Raw genomic sequence first — 26,793 nt, 5'->3', positions numbered from 1 at the left:
ACACAGCACACCTTCCTTAATATTTGTACATTTATACTTTAGGATATCTATTATATGTTACTGTTCTGAATGTTCAAGATAGTTCTAAAGAATATATGTAAAGTATTTGTATGTTTCAAACTTAAGTGCTATTTATGAATTATTCATATAGAACATTAACATTTTCTGTCAAGACTCTGATGCTTAAGTAGATTTTTAAAAATATTTTAGCTGTTATGAAACAATGAACTGAAGATCACTACATTAATTGAATTTTAGTGGAAAGACCCTCTTTGTTTTTAAAATCAAGAACAAAGTTAGAGGTTCCAAAATCCCAGTAGTATCTGGAAATGGAATGTATTTTGACTGGAAAAAAATGGGATACTATTTATACAGATCATCTTTAAAAGTTCAAAAGTTATTAGAATAAATTATCCAGGTTTTTTTTTTGGTTGGTTTTATTTTTAACATTTTTGTAAAGAAAAAAATACTAATGAAGGTAGTAATGGCTAATTCTCAAGAAGGACATTTAGAACTTTCCCTGGAAAGTTAAGTTGATCACGAGTTCCATGATCAAGTAGGAATTTTCATTCCCAGAAAAGATACAAGAAAAGCACAGCCCTCCCTATATTTTAGCTAAATAATGAAACTTTTGAAGAATTTGTGTCCAACAAGTCCATATCCCAATAAATGTAATACGTAGAGACAGAGTAAAATATAGCAGTCTGATATTAAAAATAGAAGAAAAATACGTATGATTGAACTATAGAAAGTGAGAATTACACACACACACAGAGTCACGACAATAACAAAAGTCCCACATGCTTCATATCAAAATATAATAGTTCTTCAAAAAACATACGCAGACATTTATGCTTCTCTTCTGACTCATATTTCATTGTTTTCCAGGTCAATTTTATCAGTAAAATCTGCCTCAAACCAATGATTAGAAATGAAAAATAGAACATTAGTAACAGATTTCATCCTCCTGGGTCTAACAGATAATCCAGAGCTCCAGGTTGTGATTTTCTTCTTTTTATTTCTCACCTATGTACTGAGTGTTACTGGAAATCTAACTATCATCATTCTTACCCTGCTGGATTCCCACCTGAAGACCCCCATGTATTTCTTTCTCAGGAATTTCTCCTTCTTAGAAATTTCATTCACTTCTGTCTGTAACCCTAGGTTTTTGATCAGCATCGTAACTGGGGACAAATCGATTTCCTATAATGCTTGTGTAGCTCAACTATTTTTCTTTATCTTCCTCGGCTCAACAGAGTTTTTTCTCCTGGCTTCTATGTCCTACGATCGCTATGTGGCTATCTGCAAGCCTCTACATTATACAACCATCATGAGTAACAAGATTTGTCACCAGCTCATCATCATCTCTTGGTTGGCTGGTTTCTTGGTCATCTTTCCACCACTGACCATGGGCTTGCAGTTAGATTTCTGTGATTCCAACGTCATTGACCACTTCACCTGTGACTCTGCTCCTTTGCTGCAAATCTCTTGCACAGACACTAGTACTTTAGAGCTCTTTAGTTTTGTTTTAGCTTTGTTCACTCTTATGACCACTTTGGCATTAATAATTCTCTCCTACGCTTACATCCTCAGAACAATTCTAAGAATTCCCTCAACTCAACAAAAAAAAAAGGCCTTCTCAACCTGTTCCTCACATATGATTGTTGTCTCCATCTCCTATGGAAGCTGCATCTTCATGTATGTGAAAATATCAGCAAAGGAAGGAGTTGCTTTAACAAAAGGGGTGGCTGTGCTCAACACCTCTGTTGCTCCTATGCTGAATCCATTTATTTATACTCTAAGGAACCAGCAGGTGAAACAAGCAATTAAAGACATTGTGAGAAAGATATTTGCCTCAAAAATATCCATCTGAACACAACTTATAACTGTAACATGGGTATACTTTCAACTACAAAGTCAAAAACATTGCTGTTTAATTATTCTCTGCCTTATCTCCTCTCAGAAAAACAACTTTTTACGCCATTTGGTGTTAATTTCACATACTTATATATCAAATCCTTTATGAATTCATACATGAAATTATTATGAAATGATTTGACGCATTTTCATAGGATACAATTTGAAGATAGGACTCGTCACATTATATGTCAATTTATATTATTCAGGTATATACATGTTAATGACTAATCACTGCATATATTTTTGAACAGAATAAGACATTGAGTTCCAGTTAATTCATATATGTGTGTATACAAATATATTTATGCACATACATGCTCTTATAAATGTATGTATATGTATGCCCTCTTTTTGCTTCTTTATTTTCTTTTCTTTTATGGTAGTGCTGGAGATCTATGATACCTTGTTTTAAATGATTGCTGTTGTGCTTTTTTAAAATAAATATAGAGGAAAATCAGACATACAAGTTACAGGAAGAAATGATTTATAAACAAACTGTATAGGTTAAAAAGGTGGAAGAGGAGGATTAATTTTTGTACTGAACATTTGAAATTTTATTTACTACTTACTTGAAATCTATATGATTTAAAAAATGAGCAATATGTGTGATCATGATAGCAAATCAGTAATATAATAATTTTTGCTAGCTTTTGCCTCTTAATAAATTTATTATATTTATTAAATTTTCAATTATTTTGCTTATTATTTATGCTGGCTTTCACAAGAAAAATTAATATAACTATGACTTTAAAAACAATTTCATGCAGGCTGTGGTGGCACTTGCCTATAATCCCAGTGTCTCAGGAGACTGAAGTAGTAGAATCACAAATTCAAAGCCAGCCTCAGCAACTTAGCGAGGCACTAAGTGAGAACATATCTCAAAATAAAAAACAAAAAAAGGACTGGGTATGGACAGCTCATTGTTAAACACCCTGAGTTCAATACCTGGTGCAAAAAAAAAAAGAATTTCATGAAGGTAAACTTTTATAATTACAGTTATTACTGAAGGAAAAGGCAAGATCAAGAAGTCACTTTTTTTTTGTTTGATTCATTCTGTTATTTTTTCCCTTCCCCCACCCCTCCCACCCCTCTTTTCCCACTATTCAGTCCTTCCTCCTTCCATTCTTACCACCCTCCTTATCCCTAACTCTAAACCTAACCCTAACCCTAACGCTAACCCCTCCTACCCCCCATTATATATCCTCATCCGTTTATCAGCCATATCATTTGTCCTTTAGTTTTTTGAGATTGGCTTATCTCACTTAGCATGATATTCTCCAATTTCATCCATTCGTATGCACATGCCATAATTTTATCATTCTTCATGGAGGAGTAATATTCCATTGTATATATATGTCACAGTTTCTTTATCCTTTCATCAACCGAAGGGCATCTACGTTGGTTCCACAATCTGGCTATGCATAGTGGATTGAGCACCAATGAACACTGATGTGGCTGTATCTCTGTAGTATGTTGATTTTTAGTCCTTTGAGTATAGGCCAATGAGTGGGATAGCTGGGTCAAATGGTGGTTCCATTCCAAGCTTTCTGAGGAATCTCCATACTGCTTTCCAGAGTGGCTGCACTAATTTGCAACCCCACCAGCAATGTATGAGTGTACCTTTTTCCCCCTCACCAACACCTATTGTTGCTTGTGTTCTTGATAATCGCCATTCTAATTGGGGTGAGATGGAATCTTAGGATAGTTTTGATTTCCATTTCTCTTACTACTAGAGATGTTGAACATTTTTTCATATATCTGTTGATTGCTTGTACATCTTCTTCTGTGAAGTGTCTGTTCATTTCCTTAGCCCATTTGTTGATTGGATTATTTGTATTCTTGGTGTAGAGTTTTTGAGTTCTTTATACATTCTGGAAATGAGCGCCCTATCTGAAGTATGAGTGGCAAAAGATCTTGCACGCTATTGTTGGATTTTTCTTTTTAATCCAATCTGCCAATCTATGTCTTTTGATTGATGAGTTCAGGCCATTAACATTCAGGGTTATTATTGTGATATGATTTGTATTCCCAGTCATTTGACTCATTTTTGTTTTTTGACATGATTTGGTTTCTCCTTTATTTGGCTATTCCTTTAGGCTAGTTCCTCCCGTTGCTGATTTGCATCGTTGTTTTTCATCTCTTCCTCATGGAATATTTTGCTGAGAATGTTCTGTAATGCCAGCTCCCTTTTTGTAAATTCCATTTATCATGGAAGGATCTTATCTCATCGTCAAATCTGAAAGTAAGTTTTGCTGGGTATAAGATTCTTGGTTGGCATCTGTTTTCTTTCAGGGCTTGAAAAATGTTGTTCCAGGCCCTTCTAACTTTTAGGGTGTGGATTGAAAAATCTGCTGATATTCTTATTGGTTTTCCCCTGAATATAATTTGATTCTTTTCTCTCGCGGTCTTTAAAATTCTGTCTTTATTTTGTAAGTTAGGTATTTTCATAATAATGTGCCTTGGTGTGAGTCTGTTGTAATTTTATTTATTTGGAGTCACATAAGCCTCCTGTACTTGGTTTTCCATTTCGTTCTTCAGATTTGGGAAATTTTCTGATATTATTTCATTGAATAGATTTTTCATTCTTTGGTTTGTTTCTCTAAGCCTTTCTCAATGCCAATTCTTCTTAAATTGGCCTTTTCATGATATCCCATAATTCTTGTAGATTCTGTTCATGATTTCTTACCATCTTCTCTGTTTGGTCAACTTTGTTTTCAAGGTTAAATATTTTGTCTTCAATATCTGAGGTTCTGTCTTCCAGGTGTTCTATACTATTGGTTATGCTTTCTATGGAGTTTTTAACTTGGTTTATTGTTTCCTTCATTTCAAGGATTTCTATTTGTTTTTTTTTTTTCAGTATCTCTAACTCTTTATTGAAATGATCTCTTGCTTCCCATATTTGCTCTTTTAACTGTTGATTGGTGTGATCATTTAATGCCTGCATTTGTCTTTCATCTCCTTGTTTGCTTCCCTGATTGTTTTAATTATGTACATTCTGAACTCCCTTTCTGACATTTCTTCTGCTGCGCTGTCATTGAGTTTTATTGATATAGTATCTAGGTTTGTTTGGGACATTTTCTTCCCTTGTTTTCTCATATTGGTCAGATATCAGTGAGACTCTGTGATATTGCAGATTTCCTCTATTGCCTTGTAGTGTCCCTGTAGATTTCCAGTGTATCACCTCCCAGCCTTCAGCAACCTGACATCTTGGAGTAACTTGATAATGCAGTACTTCCGAAGAAAGCTGCCCCTAGCCCGCTAATGGTTCCAGGAAAGGCTCTAATGGTGTGGAAAGGCTCTCACTGGGGGGCCTGCTCCGGGAAGCTGACCATGTGGGAGGAGCCCACCACCAGAGTGTGCAGGGCTGCCTGGGGAAGACTCTAGCTGCCCTGCCCTACTCTGATAAGCCACCCCTATCTGGGCCTGCCACCCAGCCCGATCTTCACCGGGTGGGGGAGACTCACCCTGTGGCTCTGTTTTAGCCTGAGTCTCTCAATGCCTCCCCTTCTTAAATCCTGGGATCTGGAGCGACTGGAGATGTAGTCACCCTCTAGTCTGTCATCTTGGATTGCCCTGTGGAAAAAGCCTCGAAGTCACATTTTTATAAAACTTTTCTACCAAAAAAAGCAACATTGGGTTTTGAAATGACACTCTAATTTTGGTAAGGTTTGCTCATTGAATTATGTGAGGAAATATTGCCTGCTAAGTAAACATAAAAAATTAAAATTTACTAAGAAAGAAGATTTAAGAGATTAAAGATATAAGGAAGACTTGCAAGATCTAGGAAAATTCTGCTTAGCTCAGGAGCTAGATAGACTAATTCATATATGCCATTATTTATTGTTACTATTAATTTATTTTCTTCCTGCTTTTAATATACCATAACTTCATTTGCTCATATATTATTTCCTTCTGCTATTAAGCAAATAGTCATCTGCCACATAATAAGTAGCACATTCCCCAGCAGACCCCAATTCACTCATTTTTTAAAAAACTCATAACCTTTTTATTTTTAAATTTATTTTAGCAGCTTTATTGACATACAGTTAATATAAAAGAAACTACCATGTAAGGCACAAAATCTGATTTGTTTTGACATTATATATACATCCATAAAATCATTACCATATTCAAGACATTCAAGGTAAATAAACATATTCAAACACCTCCAAAATTTTCTTCCTGTCTCCCCTTTCTTTGTTTTTGTTTTTCAGTCTAGTAAGAACACTTCACATCAACATCTACTCTCTTTACAAAATTGTAAGTGCAAAATACAGTATTGTTAACTATAGACACGTCATGTAGTAGTTCTCTAGAACTTTGTCCATCCTACATAATTGAAAGTTTATACTCATTGATAGCAACTGCCATTTCCCCAACTCCCCAGAGATGAAAAATTTCATTACTTTCTGCTTCTGAGTTTCACTATTTTCAGTTCCTCATTATGTGGAGCCTTGCATTATTTGTCATTCTATGACTGGTTTTATCTTAGTATAATGTCTTCCAAGTTCATCTATGTTGTCACATATGGCAAAATTCTTACTAAGTAGGGCTGAATAATATCCCAATGTATGTATATAACACATTTTCTTTGTTCACTAATCTGTAGATGGATATTTAAGGCATCACTTTCATATCTTAGGTATTATGAATAATGATGTAATATATACATAAGTATTCAAAAATCTCTTGAAGATCATGATTTCAACTCTTTTGGATACATATCCAAAAAGGGAATTTCTGTATCACATGGTAGCTCTGTCTGTAATTGTTCTGAGGAGCAATTGTACTGTCCTCTGTAATGGCTGCACCATTTTACATCCCCATCCACAATGTACATGTGTCTCAATTTCTCCTCCTCCAGCCAAAACGTGTTACTTTTAGTTTGAGGGTTTATTGTTTTTGCTTTTGCTTTTATAACAGTCATCGCAACAGGTGAGATGCCTCAGTGTGGTTTTAATTCACACCGCCCTGATAATTAGTGATGTTGAGAACCTTGTACATTTGTATGTCTTCTTTGGAAAAATAACTATTCGGGTCCTTTTCCCATGATTTTCAATTGCATTAGTTCTTTTTCTATCAAGTCTATGGAGTTCCTTATATTTTGAATATTAACCCCTTACAATGTCTATGGTTTATAAAATATTTTCTTCCATGGAAATGCCTTTTCATTCTTGTTTCCTTTGCTATGTAGGAGCTCTTCAATTTCATATGTTCCCACTTGTCTATTTTTGTTTTTATAACATGAGTTTTTGGTGTCATTGCCAAAACCAATGTCATGAGGCTTTCCACATATGCATCTTCCTAAGAGTTTTAGTCTCACATGTGTGTTTGCATGTGTGTGCTGTCTCAGACCTTATGTTCAGTCTTTAATCCTTTCTCAGTTCATTTTTGTGTATCATGTAAGATAAAGCTCCAGTTGCTTCTTTTGCATGTGAATATACAGTTTTCCCAATTCTGCTTCCTGTATAAATTGCCCTTTTCTATTTTGAGTTCTTAGCACCTTGTAAAAGATCGATTTTCTGTACATGCATGATATTATTGCTGAGTTTTCTCTTCTGGTCAGTTAGTTCTGATGCCTATCTTTATATCAGTATCATACTATTTTAATTAATGTAACTTTGTAACATATTTAGAAATCAGCAAGTGTTATACCTCCAGCTCCATTCTTCTTTCTCAGGACTGATTTGTTTATTCAAAGACTTCATGCATTCCATTCCAATTTTAGACTTTTTTCTTTTTCAGTAAAAACCTGCTGTTGAAATCTTGATAGAGATTGCATTGAATATGTAGATAACTTGGTGTAAAGAACAATTTAACAATATTAAAATCTTCCAATCCATAAACATAGAATCCTTTTATTTGTGTTCTTTATTTCATTAATCAGTGTTTTTATAATTTTCAGCATAGAAGTCTTTTATCTATTTAGTTAAGTTTATTTTATTCTCAGTTATTTTATTCTCTGTTATGCTATTGTAAATCAAATTATTTTCTTACTAAATTTTCAAATAATTTGGTGTTAGTGTGAAGATGCAGATGGTTTTTGTACATTGGTTTGGTATATTGCAACTTTACTGGTTTATTGGTTCTAACAGTGTGTGTGTGTGTGTGTGTGTGTGTGTGTGTGTGGTGTTCTTCAGTGTTTTCTTCATAGAAGGTCATGTCTTCTACAAACAAAGATAATTTGACTTCTTTTCCAATTGAATGCCCTTCATTTTTTATTCTTCTCTAATTGCTCTGGTGCCGGGGTCCAGCCCTAGCAGGAGTCCATGAGTTCCACACTGGTAAACAGGGCGCGGGGAGACAGCGTCGGCAATGGATGGAGAATGAAAGACACAGACTCTAGTTCTGGTGCAATCAATCCCACTTTATTCTGGGGAAGGCTGGGTTTATATACATTTTTCTTCAGGCTTTGATGACAGGCTTGTGATTAATAAAATCAAAGAAGTTTCCAAAGCATAGGCAGAAATTGTTTTTACTGAAAGATTATGAGAAAACAGTAACCTTACAGATTATCCTTACCTAATCACAATTATTTTAAGAATATCTAACTATGTCAATGAGCCAATACAATGTCTATTTCCTTAATATCTAAACTCTATATGACCTAAGACTATTCTTATTACTTTTGCGGTAAAGCGATAGACAAATAATCTCATGTGACCATCTCTACTAGGTCCTTCTGGTTAATATCTAAATTGCTGAGTTAAGGGCTACAGGAGGGCAGCGGTCCCAATGGTTATTATGTACCAACATTTATTATAGGGGTGACATATTCTTTGTAGGAAGGAAGGAATGTTGTGAAACCTTATTTTTTTACCTTACCACCACACATAAACAAACCATCATCTAGATTAAACCACCCTGTAGGAGACAGGGGGAGATCTATATCTACCTTCTCTAAGGGCTTGCCTTTAGGGGGGTACCAGGGCTTGCCATTGATAAAATAAGCTGATCCATATCTAGTAGCTACTGTGGGAGGTGCTTTGTGCTTAGAACTTGGGGAAACATTGTTATCTATAAGTTTCTGTGCCCCAACAGGTTCTGGATGTGCCAGTAAATGCAGTGTTTGATTTTTAACATAATAAAAACATTCTTCTGTAGTGAGGTTAACATCACAGGGTTTCAACATGTGTTTTGTCTCCATGATGTTTTTCTGGAAATTTGTAGAATTATTCCCATCACCTCTAGCAAGATCCCCAGACTGAAGTGAGTAATATATTATTAGGAAAACTCCACAGAATAACATCCAAGCTAGGGAGACATACATCTGGCATGCAATCCTTTTAGGATGAGTCTCTGCAATCATCCTTCAGTGGAACTCTGTCAAGCACTGCAAGGAGAGCCAGGCGCCCCCACACTCTGGCTATCATTTTCAGTTCTATGTTGAATGCAAGTGGTGAATAAGGGGAAAATCTGTCTTGAATTTCATCATTAAGGTTCAAGTTTTCCATCACTGAAAATGATGTTAGTGATGGACGTGTTATACACTGTCTTATTATGTTGACATTATCCTTCTAAACCTAGTTTGTTGAGAGTATTTTTTTAATCATAAAAGGGTGATTTATCCCTGGGGTGCAAGGATGGCTCAACATGGGCAAATTAATTAATTAGATAATCCACATAATAGAATGAAAGGTAAAATCACATGATCATCTGAATAGATACAGAAAAAACATTTAGCAAAATTCAATACCTTATCATCATAAAAATACAATTCCTATTTTGTTTATTCCTTATAGAAAGACAAGAATTCGCCACCATCAATTCATCTTCAATTAAAGAGCCAACTGGGTGGTATTGATTGACATTCATTTGAACAGGTATCAGTCACAGAACTATCTACATATTCAAGGCAATCCATATCAAGATATCAAGAGCAGGTTTTTACTGAAAAAGGAAAAAGTCTAAAATAGGAATGGAATGCACAAAGTCTTTGATTAACCAAATACAGGAGGATCAGTTAAATATTTCATAGTCATGATATAATGCTTAAGTGTATGAGTGCTGGAATTAGGTTGCCAGGGTTCGTGCTCTGGTTTGTCATTAACAAGCTTGACATTTTGAAAAAAAACATTTCCTCTCTGGAATTCAGATTTGTTCATTTATTGTAAAGAAGGAAAACGAATTGTACTCAATTCATAGATTTTTTTGTTATGATTTTGTATAAGTTAACGTCTAAAATACTGCAACTAAACAAGTAAGTTTTCAGCAATGTTAAGAATTATTATTGTAACTGGTTCATCCCATTGTGCAGCACTGGTCTCAGCAGTGAGATCAAGCCACTATCTATTGAAACCTCTAAAACCATGAACCTCTTTATTCTGACCAACACCTAATTTATGTTGACCACCACCAAAGGCAGATTAAGGACAAACCTAAATCTAAATTGGATCACCCTCTAATGCTGAAACAATGAACACATCAACATGTGTTCAAATGTGCAACAAAACAGGACTTAAGACACTGTCTAGTGCTAAAATAGCAGAAATGAGTACAGACTCAGAGAAAATAAGCAGACCACTTAGAATTTCTAGAAAGAAAGGCATGAGCAAAGAGAGGTTATGAAGATTTGAACAAACACCCAGTGTTTCAATGATATTGTAGAGCAACAAGCATCAAGAACTTTCTGAGAACTACTGTCAAAATAAGGCACAGGAAGCTAACCAGAAAGTAACCCACAAGCATGAACTCTTGAATAAAGAATTTAAAAGAGTAATTTTAAGGAACCTAATAAACTTCAAGAAAAAATATAGAAATGATCAACTCTAATAAAGAAACAACAGAGAAATAGAAGCAATTTAAAATTTAAAAAATGAACAGAAATTCTTGCACCACACACACACAAAAAAATACTAAGCAAAATTTAAAATATGAAAGAAGACTTTATAGAAGAATTGATTAAAAAGAAAAGAGAATTAATGCACCTAAAGTTTATTTTAAAATGCATACTTAAGAAGAAAGAAAAGAAGAGGAATAAAGAAAGTCTTTGGGGATCTGGGGATAGCATTAAAAGAACAAATAATTTGGTTATTGAGGTTCAATACAGACTTGAGAACACCAAAGGGATAGAAAGCTTATTCAAAGAGATAATAACAGAAAACTTCCCAAAGCTATGAAAGCATATAAGCATCCAGATATAGGAAACTCAGTGATCACTGACAGACTTAACTTGACCAAGTCTATTCTAAGACATACTTTAATGAAGTTAGCAAAGGTCAGAGATTAAAGAGAAGATTCTCAAGATGGCAGGAGAAAAGAGACAAATCAGTTCTCCTAAGAGCAGACATTTTAGCAGAAATCTTAAAGGCCAGAAGAGAGACTCATGAGATTTTTATAGCAGTGAAGGAGAGATGAAAATGAGATAAAGGTATGTTTAGAAAAGAGTTGAGAGAATTTGTTACTACCAGAACTGAATGTCAAGAAATGCTAGAGGGAGTTCTTTAAAATGAAAGACAGTGATGTTGAAGAGTAAGAAGAAAAGATGGAAAGATTTAAAAACTCAATATTAAGAATACCTATACAGACAAGTTCACAGTGCCTTACTGTTTAAGGTGCTGTATAAATCATTTATATCTTTAGTATGAAGACGATAAAAACAAGCATAATAATAACTACATTTAAATGTTTACATGAATGATGTGAGGTGGGATATTAAAAATTCTAAATGTGGGGAGGAAAGGAATGCAAGTGTGGAGTTTTTATTCATATAGTTTTTCTTTTTTCTTTTTTCTTTTCCATACCTTATAATCATGCTATGTGGTAATCACTTTAAAATAACTTGTTATAATCAAAGATACCTTTGTAACTATCTAATGAAATACAAAAAAGTTCTATAAACTAAAAATAATAACCAAGAATTCAAAACACAATCACAAAGGTAGTAAATCACTTAATCACAAAAGAAGACTGTGAGAAAGGAACTACAATAAAACCAGAAAAGAAGCTACAAAATGGCTGGAGAAAGACCTTGTCTATTGATAATTTATTTAAAGCAGGTTTATGTAATTTATAATAATTATATAATTTATGTAAGCATAATTTAATAATTTATGTAAGCAGGTTAAATTCTTCAATTAAAAGATGCAAAATAGGTAAATGAATAAAAAAATAAAGACCCTACTATATGTTGCTGACAAAAAGCTCAATTCACCTCTGAGACTCACACAGACTAAAAGTGAGGGTATGTAATAATATGTTCCACGAAAATAGAATCCAAGATAAGGCAAAAGTAGCCACAGTTACAACACGAAAACTTTTGCAGGGCCTAAAGTGTCACTCAGTGCTAAAGTGTTTGCTTAGAATGCATGAAGCCCTGAGTTTAATCTTTAGCACCAACAACAGCAACAAAAAGGGAAATTAAATGCGATTTAAAAAGAGACAAGGAATATAGTTAAATAGTGATGAAGGTTTAATTCCACAAAAGGAAATAGTAGTTATATATGCATCCAATATCGGGGCACACAAATACATTAAGGAAATACTGATAAATGTAAAAGGAGAGGTAGGCCTCAAAACAATATTATGGAATTCGTATACCCCACTTTCATTAAAAGACAGAATCATTCAGGCAGAAAATCAACAGAGAAACAGCAGAGTTAAATTGCACCTAACAAGACATCTGCAGAACATTCCATCCAACAACTGAAGAATACGAACTCTTCTAAAACCATGGAATAATTTTCAAGACAGATTATATGATTGGCTACAAAGCAAATTTCAATAAATCTTTTAAAAATTGAAATTATTTTCAGTTATCTTTTCCAAAGATACCATGATATGATAAACTAGAAATCAATAACAAAGAAAACTTTGAAAATTATATAAATCCAGGGAAAATTAAACAAACTTACTCTTGAACAACCAACAGGTAATGAAAGAAATCAAGAAGGAATTGAAATTGGAAACACAGCATAGCAAAACCGATGGTATACAACAGAAGCAGTACTAAGAAAGCTTATAGCAATCAACACCTCCATCAAAAAAGGCCTATCTCTGCATCTCAAGGCACTAGAAAAATAAGAACAAACAAAATTCAAAATTAGTTAAAGGAAAGAAATAATGATCTGAACCTAAATAAGTGAAATAGAGAATTTAAAAAACAATACAAAAGACAAATTAAACTAACTCTGATCCTTCAAAAGTTAAAGAAAATTGATAATTCCCTAGCATGACTAATGAAAAGACAGAGAATACTCAAACAAATAAAGATGAAAAAGAAGTTACTAAAATTGACACTACAGAAATACAGAGCAACATTAGGTATTATTATGGAAAACTAATGCCAAAAACAATTGATAAGCTAGAAGAAAGGAAAAAAATACCTGGAAACATACGAAGATTTAATCATAAAGAAATAGAAAAACTGAACAGGCCAACAGTGAATAATGAGGCTGAATCAGTAAATAAAAATCTCCCTTTGAAGAAAAACCCAGCACTACATGGCTTCACTGTGAAGTTCTACCAAATATGTAAGAAATATTAATTCCACTTTTTAAGTGGCTCCAAAAAGTCAAAGAGGAGGGAATTCTTCCAAATTTATTCTATGAGGCTAGCATTAATTATCCTGATATCAAAATCAGACAAAAGCATTTAAAAAAAAAAGAAAAAAAAAAAAAAAAACCCCTACAGGCCAATATCCTTGATAAACATAGATGCAAAAATTCTCAAAAAAAAAAAAAAACTAGTAAACCGAATCCAATGATACATTATTATTCATCATGATCAAGTGAGAATCATGCTAAGGATTCAAGGATGGTTCAAAATATGCAAATCAATAAAAAAATGGATATATATATACAGCATCAACTAAAGGGACGAAAACATGATCACCTGAATAGATGTAGAACAGACATTTGATAAAAGTTCAGCATCCCTTCGTGATAAAGACCAAATGTATTAAGTATAAAACTAATGTATCTCAACAAAATAAAGGCTATATGTATATTGTAAGTCAACAGTTACAATCATGCAGAATGGAGAAAAGCTAGAAGCCTTCTCTCTAAGATCTGAAACAAGAATGCCATTTCCACCAGTTTCCTTCTAGCAAGAACAAACAGGCAAGTGAAAGAAATAAAGGGCATATAAGCTGGTAAAGAGGAAGTCATATCATTATTTGTAAGACACTGTGTTCTTATGTAGAGAAAATTCCAAAATTGCCACTCAAAAGCTATTGGTACTAAAATTAATTCAGCAAAGTTGTAGGATACAAAGTCAATGTACAAAAATCAGTAGTGTTTCTGTGCACTAAAAGCCAATTATCTAAACTAAAAAATCAAGAGAATAATCCCATTACAATAACTACAAAAAAATTAAAATACCTATGAATAAATTTAAACAAAGATGTGAAAATTCTCTTCAATGAATGAAAATTATAAAACATTGATTAATAAAATTGAAGTGGATTCCATTAAAAAGTGGATGTACATGCCATGTTCATGCATTTGGAATAATCTATAGTGTTAAATAAAATTGAAGTGGATTCCATTAAAAAGTGGATGTACATGCCATGTTCATGCATTTGGAATAATCTATAGTGTTAAAATGTCCATACTACCCAGAGTTATCTGCAGATTCAATGCAATCTTTATCAAAATACCAATGATGTCCTTCACAGAACCAAGAAAAACAATTCCCAAATTTATACATGGAAACACACACACATACACACACACACACACACACACACACACACACACACACACACACACAATAGCCAAATTAATCTTGAAAAAAATGAAACAAAGATTTTATACTATCTGGCTTCAACATATATTACAGAGTTATAGAAATCAAAACAGCCTAATATTAGCATAGAACAGAGAATCCTGAGACACCTGATTGCCCAGAAGTAAATTCATGCCTTTGCAACCAACTGATTCTTGACAGAGGCACCAAACATACATTTGAAGACAGCCTCTCCAGTAAATGGTGCTGAGAAAATTGGATAGTCACATGCAGAAGATTGAAACTCCATCCCTATCTCTCACCCTGCCTAAAAATAGACTCAAAATAATCAAAGACTTACATGTCAGACATTAAAGTACTAGAAAGAAGAAAACCTAGGGTAAACATTCCATGACATCAATCTAGGAAATGACTTTTAAAATAAGACCCAAAAAGTATGGAAAACAAAAGCAAAATAGACAAATTAGATTATATCAAACTAAGAAGATTTTGCACAGCAAAGAAAATAATAAACAGAGTGAAGAAACAATCTACAGATGGAAAAAATTCACCAAGTATTCATTTTACAAAGGATTAATATCCAGAATATAAAAGAAAAAATTTAAACTCAATAACAAGAAAAATCCAATTTAAAAATGGGCCAAAAATGTGAATAGATACTCTCAAAAGATTAAATTCAAATAGCCAACAAATGTATGAAAAATGCTCAACTTTACCAACCGTTAGGGAAATGCAAATAAAAACTACCCATCTTACCCCATTAGAATAGCTATTATCAGAAAGACAAAAATTAACAAATGCTGACAAAGGATGTGGAGAGAAGGGAACTCTTATACCCTTTCAGTGGGAATAAAAATTAGTACAGCTACAAGGTATGGAGGTTCTTCAAAAAAACTAAAAACAGAGCTATTAAATAGAATTAATAGTAGATCTACTAAAAACAGATCTGGCTATCCTGCATCTGATATATATATCCAAAGGAAATGCAATAAGCACACCAAAGAGATACCTGAACTCCCATGTTTATTGCCACACTACTCATAATAGCTAAAACATGGGATCCACCTAGGTACCCACACCATCAAGGGATTAATGGATAAAGAAATGTTTGTTGATTTGCATAGTTTGAACCATCTAAACATTCCTGGCATGATTCTCTCTTGATCATGGTGGATAATCTTTTTCGTGTGCTGTTGGGTTGTTTGCTAGTTTTTACTGAGAATTTTTGCAACTATGTTCATTAAAGATGTTGGCCTGTAACGTGTGTGTGTGTGTGTGTGTGTGTGTGTGTGTGTGGTGTGTGTATGTGTGTGTGTGTGTCTTTGTCTGACTTTGGTATTAGGGTAATGCCAGCCTCATAGAATGAGTATGATACCATCAGTATCAATGATGAGTTCTACTTCCGCAAATGTTGAAGTTTGAACACCGGAAAAGCACACTGAGGCAAGCATATAGAGCAGGTTTTATTTAAAGGTAGTAACACAGACTTGTCCCAGGAGAGAGGAGGGGTCATTGGCTGGTATTCTGTCATCCCAAGAAGTGACAGCAGACTGCCCCTTTGATAGACTAAGTGTCCTTTGTTCTCCAGCTCTCTCCCCTCTTATCTCTCTCCTTCCTGCCTACATGAGTAGGCCCAGGAGATGCTGGTGGGATGGCAAAAAGGTGAGAAGCAGATGCAGGGGAAAGGGCCAAATAGTGACTCAGGCAGGTACTAGCCCAGGGGGCGTTAATTAGCAATTCCCTGCCCCCAGCCTTTTGGTATAGGCAGGTAACCTTGGTGATCAAAGGGCTCTGGAGACACTGACATTCCAATCTCCCAGGGGCCATCTCCAACTTCCCAGATCCAAACTGGCCTCCATTTCTTCTATTTGACCCAATCACCTATTGTAAGAAAAATGCGGCTCAGTTCGGGTCCCAAGGCAGCTTAGACCCTTGAATCCAGGAGAGCAAGCACTCTGGGGTGCCTGGTCTGAGTCGTGGTCCAGGGACAGCACCCAGAAAGTCACTCCAGACACGGGAACTCACACCAGAGATTTTATTAGGTGACAACCAGAGCGCCTGCTCAGGGCTGGGAAAGAAAGAAAAAGAGAGAGAGAAAGGCGCAGGAGCTTCTCCTAAATATTGGTATTTCCGGGGCTAACGACAGACCAATGACTGAGGAGGAGACTCGCAGGCTGACTAGTTGACCAATAACTAGTTAGGATGTTCACAGACTGACAATCTAGGTTGTAACATGGTAGAGGGAGAAATGGCGGCAGCCCAAAGGGTGGGGGAGTAGTTTTATATTATACCTATAATTTGCCTTTGAGTACACCAAAGATGCCTATGTTCCCATTTTACTGCAGCTCTGTTCACAATATGGAATCAAGAGATGAATGGATAAATAAAGCAGATGGAATATTATTCTGCCATAAAAAATAATGATATCATGTACCACAAAATGGATATAACTAGAGAAAAATATGCAAAGTAAAATAAGTCACATGCACACAGACAATATTATCTGTCCTTTCTCAGATGTGGATGTTAAAAAAAAAAGTTGATCAGATTGTATAATGGTGATTACTAGAACTGGGAATGGGGAGGATAATGGGTGTAAAATAAGTGGTACCCAAACACAGTGAGATAGTATTCTATAAAACGGGGGGACTGTAGTACACAACAACTTATTTTTTATTTTATTGATAACTAGAAGAGAGAAGCTTGAAGACTCCAAACACAAAGTAATAAGGAAATGCATTGTTTGCATATAGAACAAATAATGTCCAACTTACACATGTTCTCCTGTTTTCAAAAGTAAATTCTAATTAATAAAATTATTGATTTTATAATATCTCTGTATACATAGTAACTTTTGTCAATTAGAATTTTCACATATAGCAGATAATTTACCTAACATTTTATCATGAAGGATTCAATAAAATATTTTATTAACAGACATAATTATATCCTTAGAAAGTACAATAGGGATTTTAATCAGACTTGTACTTTTTAAAATTTTTTCCATTAAGATGAATGCCTGCCCCCATCTAATGCTGGTTCTGATTTGCTATCTTACTGTCTCAAAGGAAAGTGTCTCACTGCTGCCTTCTTTAGTTGCTTTGCCAAGATTAATTACACAGTAGGTTCAGTGATGTTTGAACCTGGGCACTAAGGATACTTGACTGTTAACTCAGGTAATTCCTCAGGAGATAGAGCAAAAAACATAAATGTCATTATTTTGGGAGTAGAAATACTAACTACCTGCTCAGAAAGATCAGAACACCACTCTTCTCAACCAAAGAACATTCTTTTTTTCTTCAACCTTACATCAGATGTTCTTATGAGCATGATGGAGAGCAAAGAAAATGTTTCCAATATTCAAAGTAAGAACTTCTAAAGATATAACATATTTGAAAATGGAAAACTAGAAAAATTCGAGACTCTCCAAAGCCTGTCTATAGAGCAAATTTAGATGATCATGCTTGTAAGGAATTTCCACGGAACCAAGCCGGACACGGGAAATCACATAAGGGAATTTATTAAGCAAACAGTGTCTCCCAGCAGGGTAAGAGAGAAAAGGAGAGGAAAAGAGAAAGGAAAAGAAAGGATATGCACTAGAGAGAGTGGAAAGCCAGGAGGATAGAGAAAAGTGTGTAGGAGAGACAGAAGAATGGAAACAAGATGGCGGGGAAGCTACAGTAAAACAGTTGAATTCTGCCGGGCTAACAGGGGACCAATATGGGAGAAGGATACTTGCAAGCTGACTGATGAACCAATAGCTAGCTAGGATGTTCACAGATTGACAAGTGGTTGGGAGGCGGACAAAATGGCTGTACCTGGTGGGTGGGGGAGCAACTTTATACATTACAATGCTAGCCCAGGACAAGCCACATCTTCCTTAACACACAACATAGTTCAAAAACACTAAGGGGCTCCCGGCCAAAACAATGACAAATTATCAAGCATAAGTGATGTAAGATAGACATGAGGATTACTTTCTCTTTTGAGATAAGGAAAAGAAATACTTGTTGGTGTATTTTCCTGTAATTTTGTTAAGATTTGCTGCAACTTTTTAATATGTAAAAATTGTAATGAACATTTTTTTTAATTATTCAACAGATCCTTGACAAGACTAACATCACGCTCGTGGTATATTTAAGCATCGATCTGTAGCTACCCATCCAGTAGTGTGTAGTTATCCATACTGAGTAATTTAAAAGACACACCGAAATATGCCTTCCAAATCCTTAGAAAATGTACCATGAAGAACGTTACATTGCTTAAAATTTCGACATTTTCTAAATCGTAAATATTCTTTTACTATGAAAAATTTAAGTAGAACTAATTCAATCTCTCCTATTGTTTCAATGAAAGTGTTCCCTTAATACATAAGTGAGGCAAATTACTCTCTCTTTCAAGAACTGTAGTTGTTCATCCTTCAATGCACAAGATTATCAAGACTAAAGTTTTCACTAAGACAGTTTTTGCCTGGTGTGTGTTCAGAGGGGAGGCATGAAGAAAGAGGTGACAGAAAGGATGTCAATTTTTAGTTACTTCATAGCTTATTCTACTTATTGCACTTTTTGTGGCCCTAAAGTAGTTGAGAAGCAATTAGTTCTTAGGTAAACTAAAATATAAGAGCAAGTTACAGTAAATTATTAGCATATGATTGACCTATGTAAGAGAGAAACCATTAATACGTTGATTTTTCTCTAACAAAACAAAATAGGATTTGCATTTTAAAAGATTGGGGCTGATGTAGAAAACGCCAGAGAGTTTGGAAACAAAAAGCTATTTTCTTTTCCTTGAATAAGCTGTTGGTTAGCCTGAGAGGCTTTCAAAGAGAGCAGTCTTGAGGTGGGACTGGGAGATCATCAAGCATAATGGATTTGGTTTTATGGATTTCTTTAAAAACCTTGAATCTCACTCGGAAGTAAATGCATGTGACAGACTGTCATTGTACAAAATAGGTCAGTATGCTTTGTTAGCTTCTTCATCCGAGTTATACCAGGTCTGCACCATTTCCCTTAGTTTTCTGCATGTCTATTTTCCTGTGATGATACCTTAAAAGTAAGCTGAGTCTTGCCATGTATATCCACATAGGACTTTCTAAGGCACATAACCACAGGAAGGAAGAATTCATTTTTCCATACCACAGGACTCATGCTATTTGCAGGAATTTTTAAAAAGCCAACTGAGTTAAAACACACACACACACACACATACACACACACACACACACACATCATTCCTAAAACAAACTGTTATCTCCTGGGGAAATATCATTTCATTCAATGATAGAGAAACAGCCAAAGCCCAAGAGATCTTGTCTTCAGATAATGTATATGTTCGTTGCTAGCATTATAATATTTAATGCTGGCTGACTAGGAGCAGTAATTGCTCCATGAGTAGAAGCACAGTCTGTTCCTCTACATGAAGAATACACATAATGGTCTGAGATTACATCAACAGAATAAGGCCTGTAACGCAGGTAAAAGAACTCTATTAATGTTTTCGTCATCCTTCATTTGTGTCTAAATCACAATGCAAACATATCAAGTAAGTGATGGTGGATGGCATAAGGAACAGCACTGATGGGATGTGTAGATGACAGTGTCTGCGTTCAACACCAGACTTTAATTGCCTAGGTGATTCTCAAATATTAATATGCATATGAAACTCTTAATCATTATACTACAATTATTCTAGCTTTTAATTTCTCCATTAGCATCTGACCTCACCCCTGGACTTCCTGGTGAAAATTCATTAGCTCTGTCTAATTCCCAAGAATCTGTATTTGTGAAAAATATCTTTGATAATTCTAACTTAGGAGATAAATGTAACGGATTACAGAAAATGACAGAGTTTTAGTACAAACTAAATGAGTTTCATGATATGGAACCTAGCCTGGTGCCTGGCAAATGGGAGAAGCTACATGGAATAGTTTTATTTGAAGTAGCTGGCTTCCTGTTTGCCGACAGCCAGGTGCAATCAATCCCTGAGACAGAATTAAGTGGATGCCTCTAATAAGTAAGAGGGGAGAGGGTGAAAGAATCCAGAGCACTTCATTCCTTGGGAAGACTAAGGCCAAGAGAATGTCAGGGTGGAGCACTCTGTGTGATAAATGCACACCATCAGTATTCCTAACAGAGACTGGCAAATGGAAATTGGGAGTTTAGAAAGAGGAGTATGGAGAAAGGTGGTTATAAAGCAAATATTACCTTAGTCACAACTTTTCCTAGCCTACATTTGTGGAAAGATTTCTGAGAAGATAAAATTCAAAAAAAAAAAAAAAAATAGAAAAGAATTATTTTTTTCTTGCAGGGGGCAGTGGGACGGGCAAGTACCAGGGGCTCACTGCTGAGCCACATCCCCACTCCTATTTTGTATTTTATTTAGAGACAGGGTCTCACTGAGTTGCTTAGTGCCTTGCTTTTGCAGAGGCTGGCTTTGAACTTAAAATCCTCCTGGTTCAGCCTTGCTAGTGGCTGGGATTACCGGCTTGCACCACCCAGCCGGGCGAAAGGATTCTTTTCTTATGAAAAAGGAGAAGATATATTTACCCCTACTCAATAAAATATAAAGACTGCAAAGATAAACGAAAGTGATACTGTGTTTATGAGGAGAAATATAGGTGAGATTTTAAGTATGGATAAAGGATCACATGAAAGGCTATTAAAGTACAAAAGAAAAAAACTTATATGTCAAGTAATTAGGAGGCAATTTTTGACTTTAAGAAACATGCCAGGTCTTTTCCAAATGATACCATTGACTTTAGATGTGATTCACCAATAGCCCACTCACAAGGGACAGATGGGTGGGTAAGGGACCAGATGCCATTTGGCTGAGTGTGCCACAACATGTTCATAATTAAGGAAGTGGCAATCCACTTATAGTGTTATGATCTTCAGCATATTTTTCTTTTTAACAGCTTTATTGAGGTATGATTTATAAGATAAACTTCATATTCTCGAAATACTCAATTTGATGAGGTGGGACACATGCATTCCACGAAGATGTCATCACAATCCAGGTAATGAACAGATTCATCAGCACCCCCAATTTTTTTTGTTTCCCTATTAATTTTTGTTTTTGTTTGTTTGTTGTTTATCTCTTTGTTTTGGTAAAAGCACTTAACATGGCATATACACTCTTAAATTTTTTCAGCACCCCAAATAGTACTGCAAATACCGGCACCATGTCGTACAGCAGATCTCTAGACTTATTTATCTTTCATACTGAAAATTTTATAGCCACAGAACTCTCCATTTCCCCTTCCTCTGCTCCTGGCAACCACCCTTCTGACTCTCTGTTACTTTTAATCTGACTATGTTAAATACTTCATGTAAGTGGAATCACGCAGTATCTGCCCTTCTGTAACTCATTCCGCTTTGATAATTTCTTCTGGGTTCATTCATATTGTTGCATGTTGCAGCGTTCCCTTCTTTTTAAAGTTGAATAATATTCCTTTGTGTGTGGGTGTGTGTATGCTACATTTTCTTTTAATCCATTTTTCTGTTGATGGATATCTAGGTTGTTTCCATATCTTTGCTATTTTTAATTTTGCTGCAATGAACACAGGGATGCAGATTTTTCATTGGGATACTTATTTCTACTCTTTTAGATATATGATAAAAAGTGGGATTGCTAGATTATAGAGTCATTCTACTGCTAGTTTTCTGAGGAAACTTCATAATGTTTTCTAAAGCAACTATACCAGCTAAGATTCCCATCAAAAGTGTGCACAGATTCCAATTTCTCCACATCCTCATCAAAACATATTTTTGCTATTGTAAATAGATATTGATATAAGGTAACATCTCATTGTAGCTTACAACTTAACATTAGTTGTTAGAAAGCTGTGTAGTCAGAATTTTTTTTTTTTTTTACTATACAACTCCAAACTACAAAGATTTTCAGTGTAACAAAGATTGTAAGCCATGAGCACATCTCCTTGGGGATAGCAAAATCACCAGAAAAGACAAGTTAAAAAAAAAAAAAAAAAAACTTGAACCTGTCCTACTCACTCAGCCTTTACTTCTTCCTGTACCTGGTTCAGCCTCAGAAAAAAATCAGAAAGTGAAACAATTGCAGTCTCAAGAAATAATAAATGGGAGGCAAGTTCTATAAAAAGGGCAGAAATCCTAAGTACCTAACAAGGAAGAGGTCAGGAAAGAGGTTATCCAAAACAAGAAAGTAAACAGCAGCTGCAGAGAGAGAATTAATTATTACAGGTAAAGGAAGGAGTGATTCAAAAGCTGGGGGAAACCCCGAAAAAGGAGAATCTTTAAAGTTTAGAACTGGACATAGTCAGGCCTTTTGTTTTAAAAAGTATTCAAAATGAAAGAGTAGTTTGAAGCACATATGAAAATAAGAACTTTGAACCAACTGACCAGAATGGCATTAAAGAGTATAAATTTCCCCAGTATATAGACTATGCTTCTTTGTCTTATCCCTAGATTTACTATATAAGCCAAATATAAGGAAATTTAAGAGCATATAAAATATTGTTTCTACTTTAGAGAAATTTATGGAAATATACAGGATAAATGTAATTAGAGTGCATGGCATAATACAATGTGATGTATTCCATGACCAGATAAATAACGGGTACTTGGAAAGACCACAGGAAATAATTTCACATGCTTTCAGTTGACCAATGAAGATTTCCTGAAAGAACTGATACCTAAGGGGAACCCTGAAGGAATAATAGGCCTTGATCTAAAGATCAGCCTGTGCACAGGAGAAAGCTTGTAGAAAACATGAAGTAGAAAATTTCAAGTAGTCAGTGTTGATGGAACTCAAGCCATGAGGAAGAAAGGTAAGAAAATGACAAGTGTCAAAGTGAGAAAATCAAAGATGGTACTTTCCACAAAAAACCTTGCAGGTTAAACAAAAAGCTAATTCTTTCTATATCACAAATCACACTGGAAGAAGGTAGATAAATCATTTAAGGCATATGGTAATTGAATTGTGGACACACAACTTGTAATGTTTAAAGCATCTTCACATTTGGCATCTGAGGAGGTTCCTGCAGATACCCAGGGATGACCTATATGCTTAATGATGTTTCTACAGAGAATAGATCTCGTCTTTGGAGTACATCAGATAAAGCAAATGAATTGGTGAAATCACTCAGGGAGAGTACAGAGAAAGAAGAATAACAACACAAGAAATGAGAGGCCTGAAAATAGAATATTGGGTAACACCAATATTTCACATGTGAATAGAGAAAAGAGAAGACTAAATAGAGAGGCACTAAAAATAACAAACTAAAGCTAGAAGAAAAATCAGAAAGATGACAAACTCTTTTAAAGAATGACCAAACAGCTTTTTAATGATGTGCCAATTTCAAGCAAGATAAAAATGAAAATGTGCCATTGGCTTCAACAGAAATGAAGACATGGGGGTGCTAGGAAAGCTATAGGGAGTTGTAAGTGAAAGTCCCAACACAGCCCATTAAAAATCTCAGGGGAGGGAAGATGAGCTGAGAAGACACTAATGTTTTTCCAAATGAATTTAAAACATCATGAAAAAGAGAAAGCCTAGAAGGCTATGTTTAGTGATATTAAATATAAATTAGTTTCAATGGCTTTGAGAGAAAGGGGGCTACAATCAAGTAATTGAGCATAAAGAACACATATTGAAAACACTCTCTTTGTAAATATCTTGGACATAACAATTTCTCATACTATAGGTAAAATAGCCAAACACCAAACTATCCATAGGTAGTACAGTTTCCACTATAAAGAATCCTGCTGTTGCCATTGTTTGTTTGTTTTCCAGAAGAAATATATCTTATCCTTGAAACAACCCCCAGATAGTAACAAGTGAAGAGAATCCACGCTCTTAGTTACCTGGATACACCCTATATCCAGGATTTGCCTTGGACAAAGAACTATTAGCCACCTATGAAATGACATCTTTCTTTAACCCATCTGAAAGTCCAGTCCACGTGAAGATTAGTATACAACATATCAACTACCTGTGTAAATTCTGAGGGGCAACAAATGATCACAGAAAAGTGGGATTTTTTTAAAATAACGTGAATCCTTAAGGAACTCTCCATTGTTTGTACACATACAATTCAGGAAGGCTACTGGAATAGTAAAAAAATATTGATTATGATGTAGAAGGAGAAAATAAATGTGGGCTGAGTTGCTTGACTTCTATATGAACAACTTTTGTTGTAGAATTTGAATATTTGTCTCTTCATAAAATCTCGATTTTTACACAAGGATTAGGTGAATATCAACATTCAATGATGAGGAACCACACGACAATAACAACTTTCATCCTGCTGGGACTGACGGATGACCCAAAACTGCAAGTTCTGCTTTTTGTCTTTCTGTTTCTCACATACATGTTGAGTGTAATGGGGAACCTGACAATTATCACCCTCACTTTGGTGGATCCCCACCTTAAAACACCTATGTACTTCTTCCTAGGAAATTTTTCCTTCCTAGAAGTTTCATTTACTACTGTCTGTATCCCTAGGTTCCTGTACAGTTTATCAACTGGAGACAATACCATTACCTACAATGCTTGTGCAAGTCAAATATTTTTTGTTTTTCTCTTTGGAGCAACAGAATTTTTTCTCTTAGCAGCCATGTCCTACGATCGCTATGTGGCCATCTGTAAACCCCTTCATTATATGACCATCATGAACAACAGAGTGTGTACTTTATTAGTCCTCTCCTGCTGGGTAGCTGGCTTGATGATTATCGTCCCACCCCTTAGCGTAGGCCTCCAGCTTGAATTCTGTGACTCCAACGCCATCGATCATTTCAGCTGTGATGCAAGTCCCCTCCTAAAGATCTCATGCTCAGATACATGGATGTTAGAGCAGATAGTTATACTTGTGGCTGTATTTGCGCTCATTATTACCCTAGTCTGTGTGTTTCTGTCCTACATGTACATCATCAGAACAATTCTGAGATTCCCCTCTGTTCAGCAAAGGAAAAAGGCCTTTTCCACCTGCTCCTCCCACATGATTGTGGTTTCCATTACCTATGGGAGCTGTATTTTCATCTACATCAAGCCTTCAGCAAAGGAAGAGGTGGCCATAAATAAAGGAGTGTCAGTTCTCACCACTTCTGTAGCGCCCTTGCTGAACCCTTTCATCTACACCTTGAGGAACAAGCAAGTGAAACACGCCTTCAATGACTCCATAAAGAAGATTGTATTTCTCTCAAAGAAGAAATTTTGATGAATCAAAGTAAAATAAAATATTCTCCATCCATTTTATTGCTGCTTCTACCTTACTTCATTGTTTCCTAAATCTCTGTCAAATTAGCCTTCTCAGTGACATTTGATATTTCATCCTGATCTCACCTTTATTAAATTCTTTATTGCCTCAAATAAATTCGTACATTGTGTTTTCCATCATTGTGAAACTAAAAATATAATTTCCATAGAATTAAGTTTTTCTCCATTTATGAGCTATGGAAGTGCAGAAAATAATATTGCTCTATGGAAGAAAAGAAAGTAATATTTTAAATTGTATAAATTATCTATGGGTTAAATTATATGGCAACAGTGCTAGTTACTTTCATCCCATGATACGAGTTATAAAGTGAATATCACAAATGCGACAATCAGGGTGATACTAGTTTCATAGAATGAGTTTGGAAGGGTTCCCTCCTTTTCCATTTCCTGGAATACTTTCAAGAGTATTGGTATTAGTTCTTCTTTGAAGGTCTTGCAGAACTCGGCTGAGAATCCATCTGGTCCCGGGCTTTTCTTGTTTGGTAGGCTTTTCATGACGTCTTCTATTTTATTGCTTGAAATTCATCTGTTTGGGTGGGTCCTATGTCTCTAGAAATTTATAATGTCTTCAAGATTTTTTGTTTTGTTTGAGTATAGATTTTCAAAATAGCTTCTAATTATGTTTCATTTTTCAATAGTGTCTGCCGTGATATTTCCTTTTTTATCAGGAATTTTAGTAATTTGAAATTTCTCTCTCCTCTTCATCAGTGTGGCTAAGGATTTATCAATTTTGTTTACTTTTTCAAAGAACCAACTTGTTTTGTCAATTTGTTTGAATTGTTTCTTTTGTTTCAATTTCATTGATTTCAGCTCTGATTTTAATTATTTCCTGTCTTCTACTACTTTTGATGTTGATCTGTTCTTTTTCTAGGGTTTTAAGATGTAATGTCAGGTCATTTATTTGTTGACTTTTATTCTTTTATGAATGAATTCAAT

At 35.0% G+C, this 26,793-nt stretch overlaps 1 protein-coding gene across 1 annotated transcript; it reads left to right on the top strand.

The window, feature by feature from the left end:
- Positions 1–931: 931 nt before the first annotated feature.
- LOC306661089 (uncharacterized protein) lies at positions 932–25,798 on the top strand (the record flags this gene model as incomplete). The annotated part of the gene is made up of 2 exons (XM_079139897.1): positions 932–1,859; positions 24,783–25,798. 2 exons carry the CDS (start codon positions 932–934, stop codon positions 25,796–25,798), a joined length of 1,944 nt encoding a protein of 647 aa, XP_078996023.1.
- Positions 25,799–26,793: the final 995 nt, after the last annotated feature.

This window comes from Sciurus vulgaris (assembly GCF_902686455.1).
Source record: "Sciurus vulgaris genome assembly, chromosome: 5".
Classification (NCBI taxonomy): Eukaryota; Metazoa; Chordata; class Mammalia; order Rodentia; family Sciuridae; genus Sciurus; species Sciurus vulgaris.
Note: the sequence above shows the minus strand (reverse complement) of the source record. Positions and strands in the feature narration are given on the sequence as shown.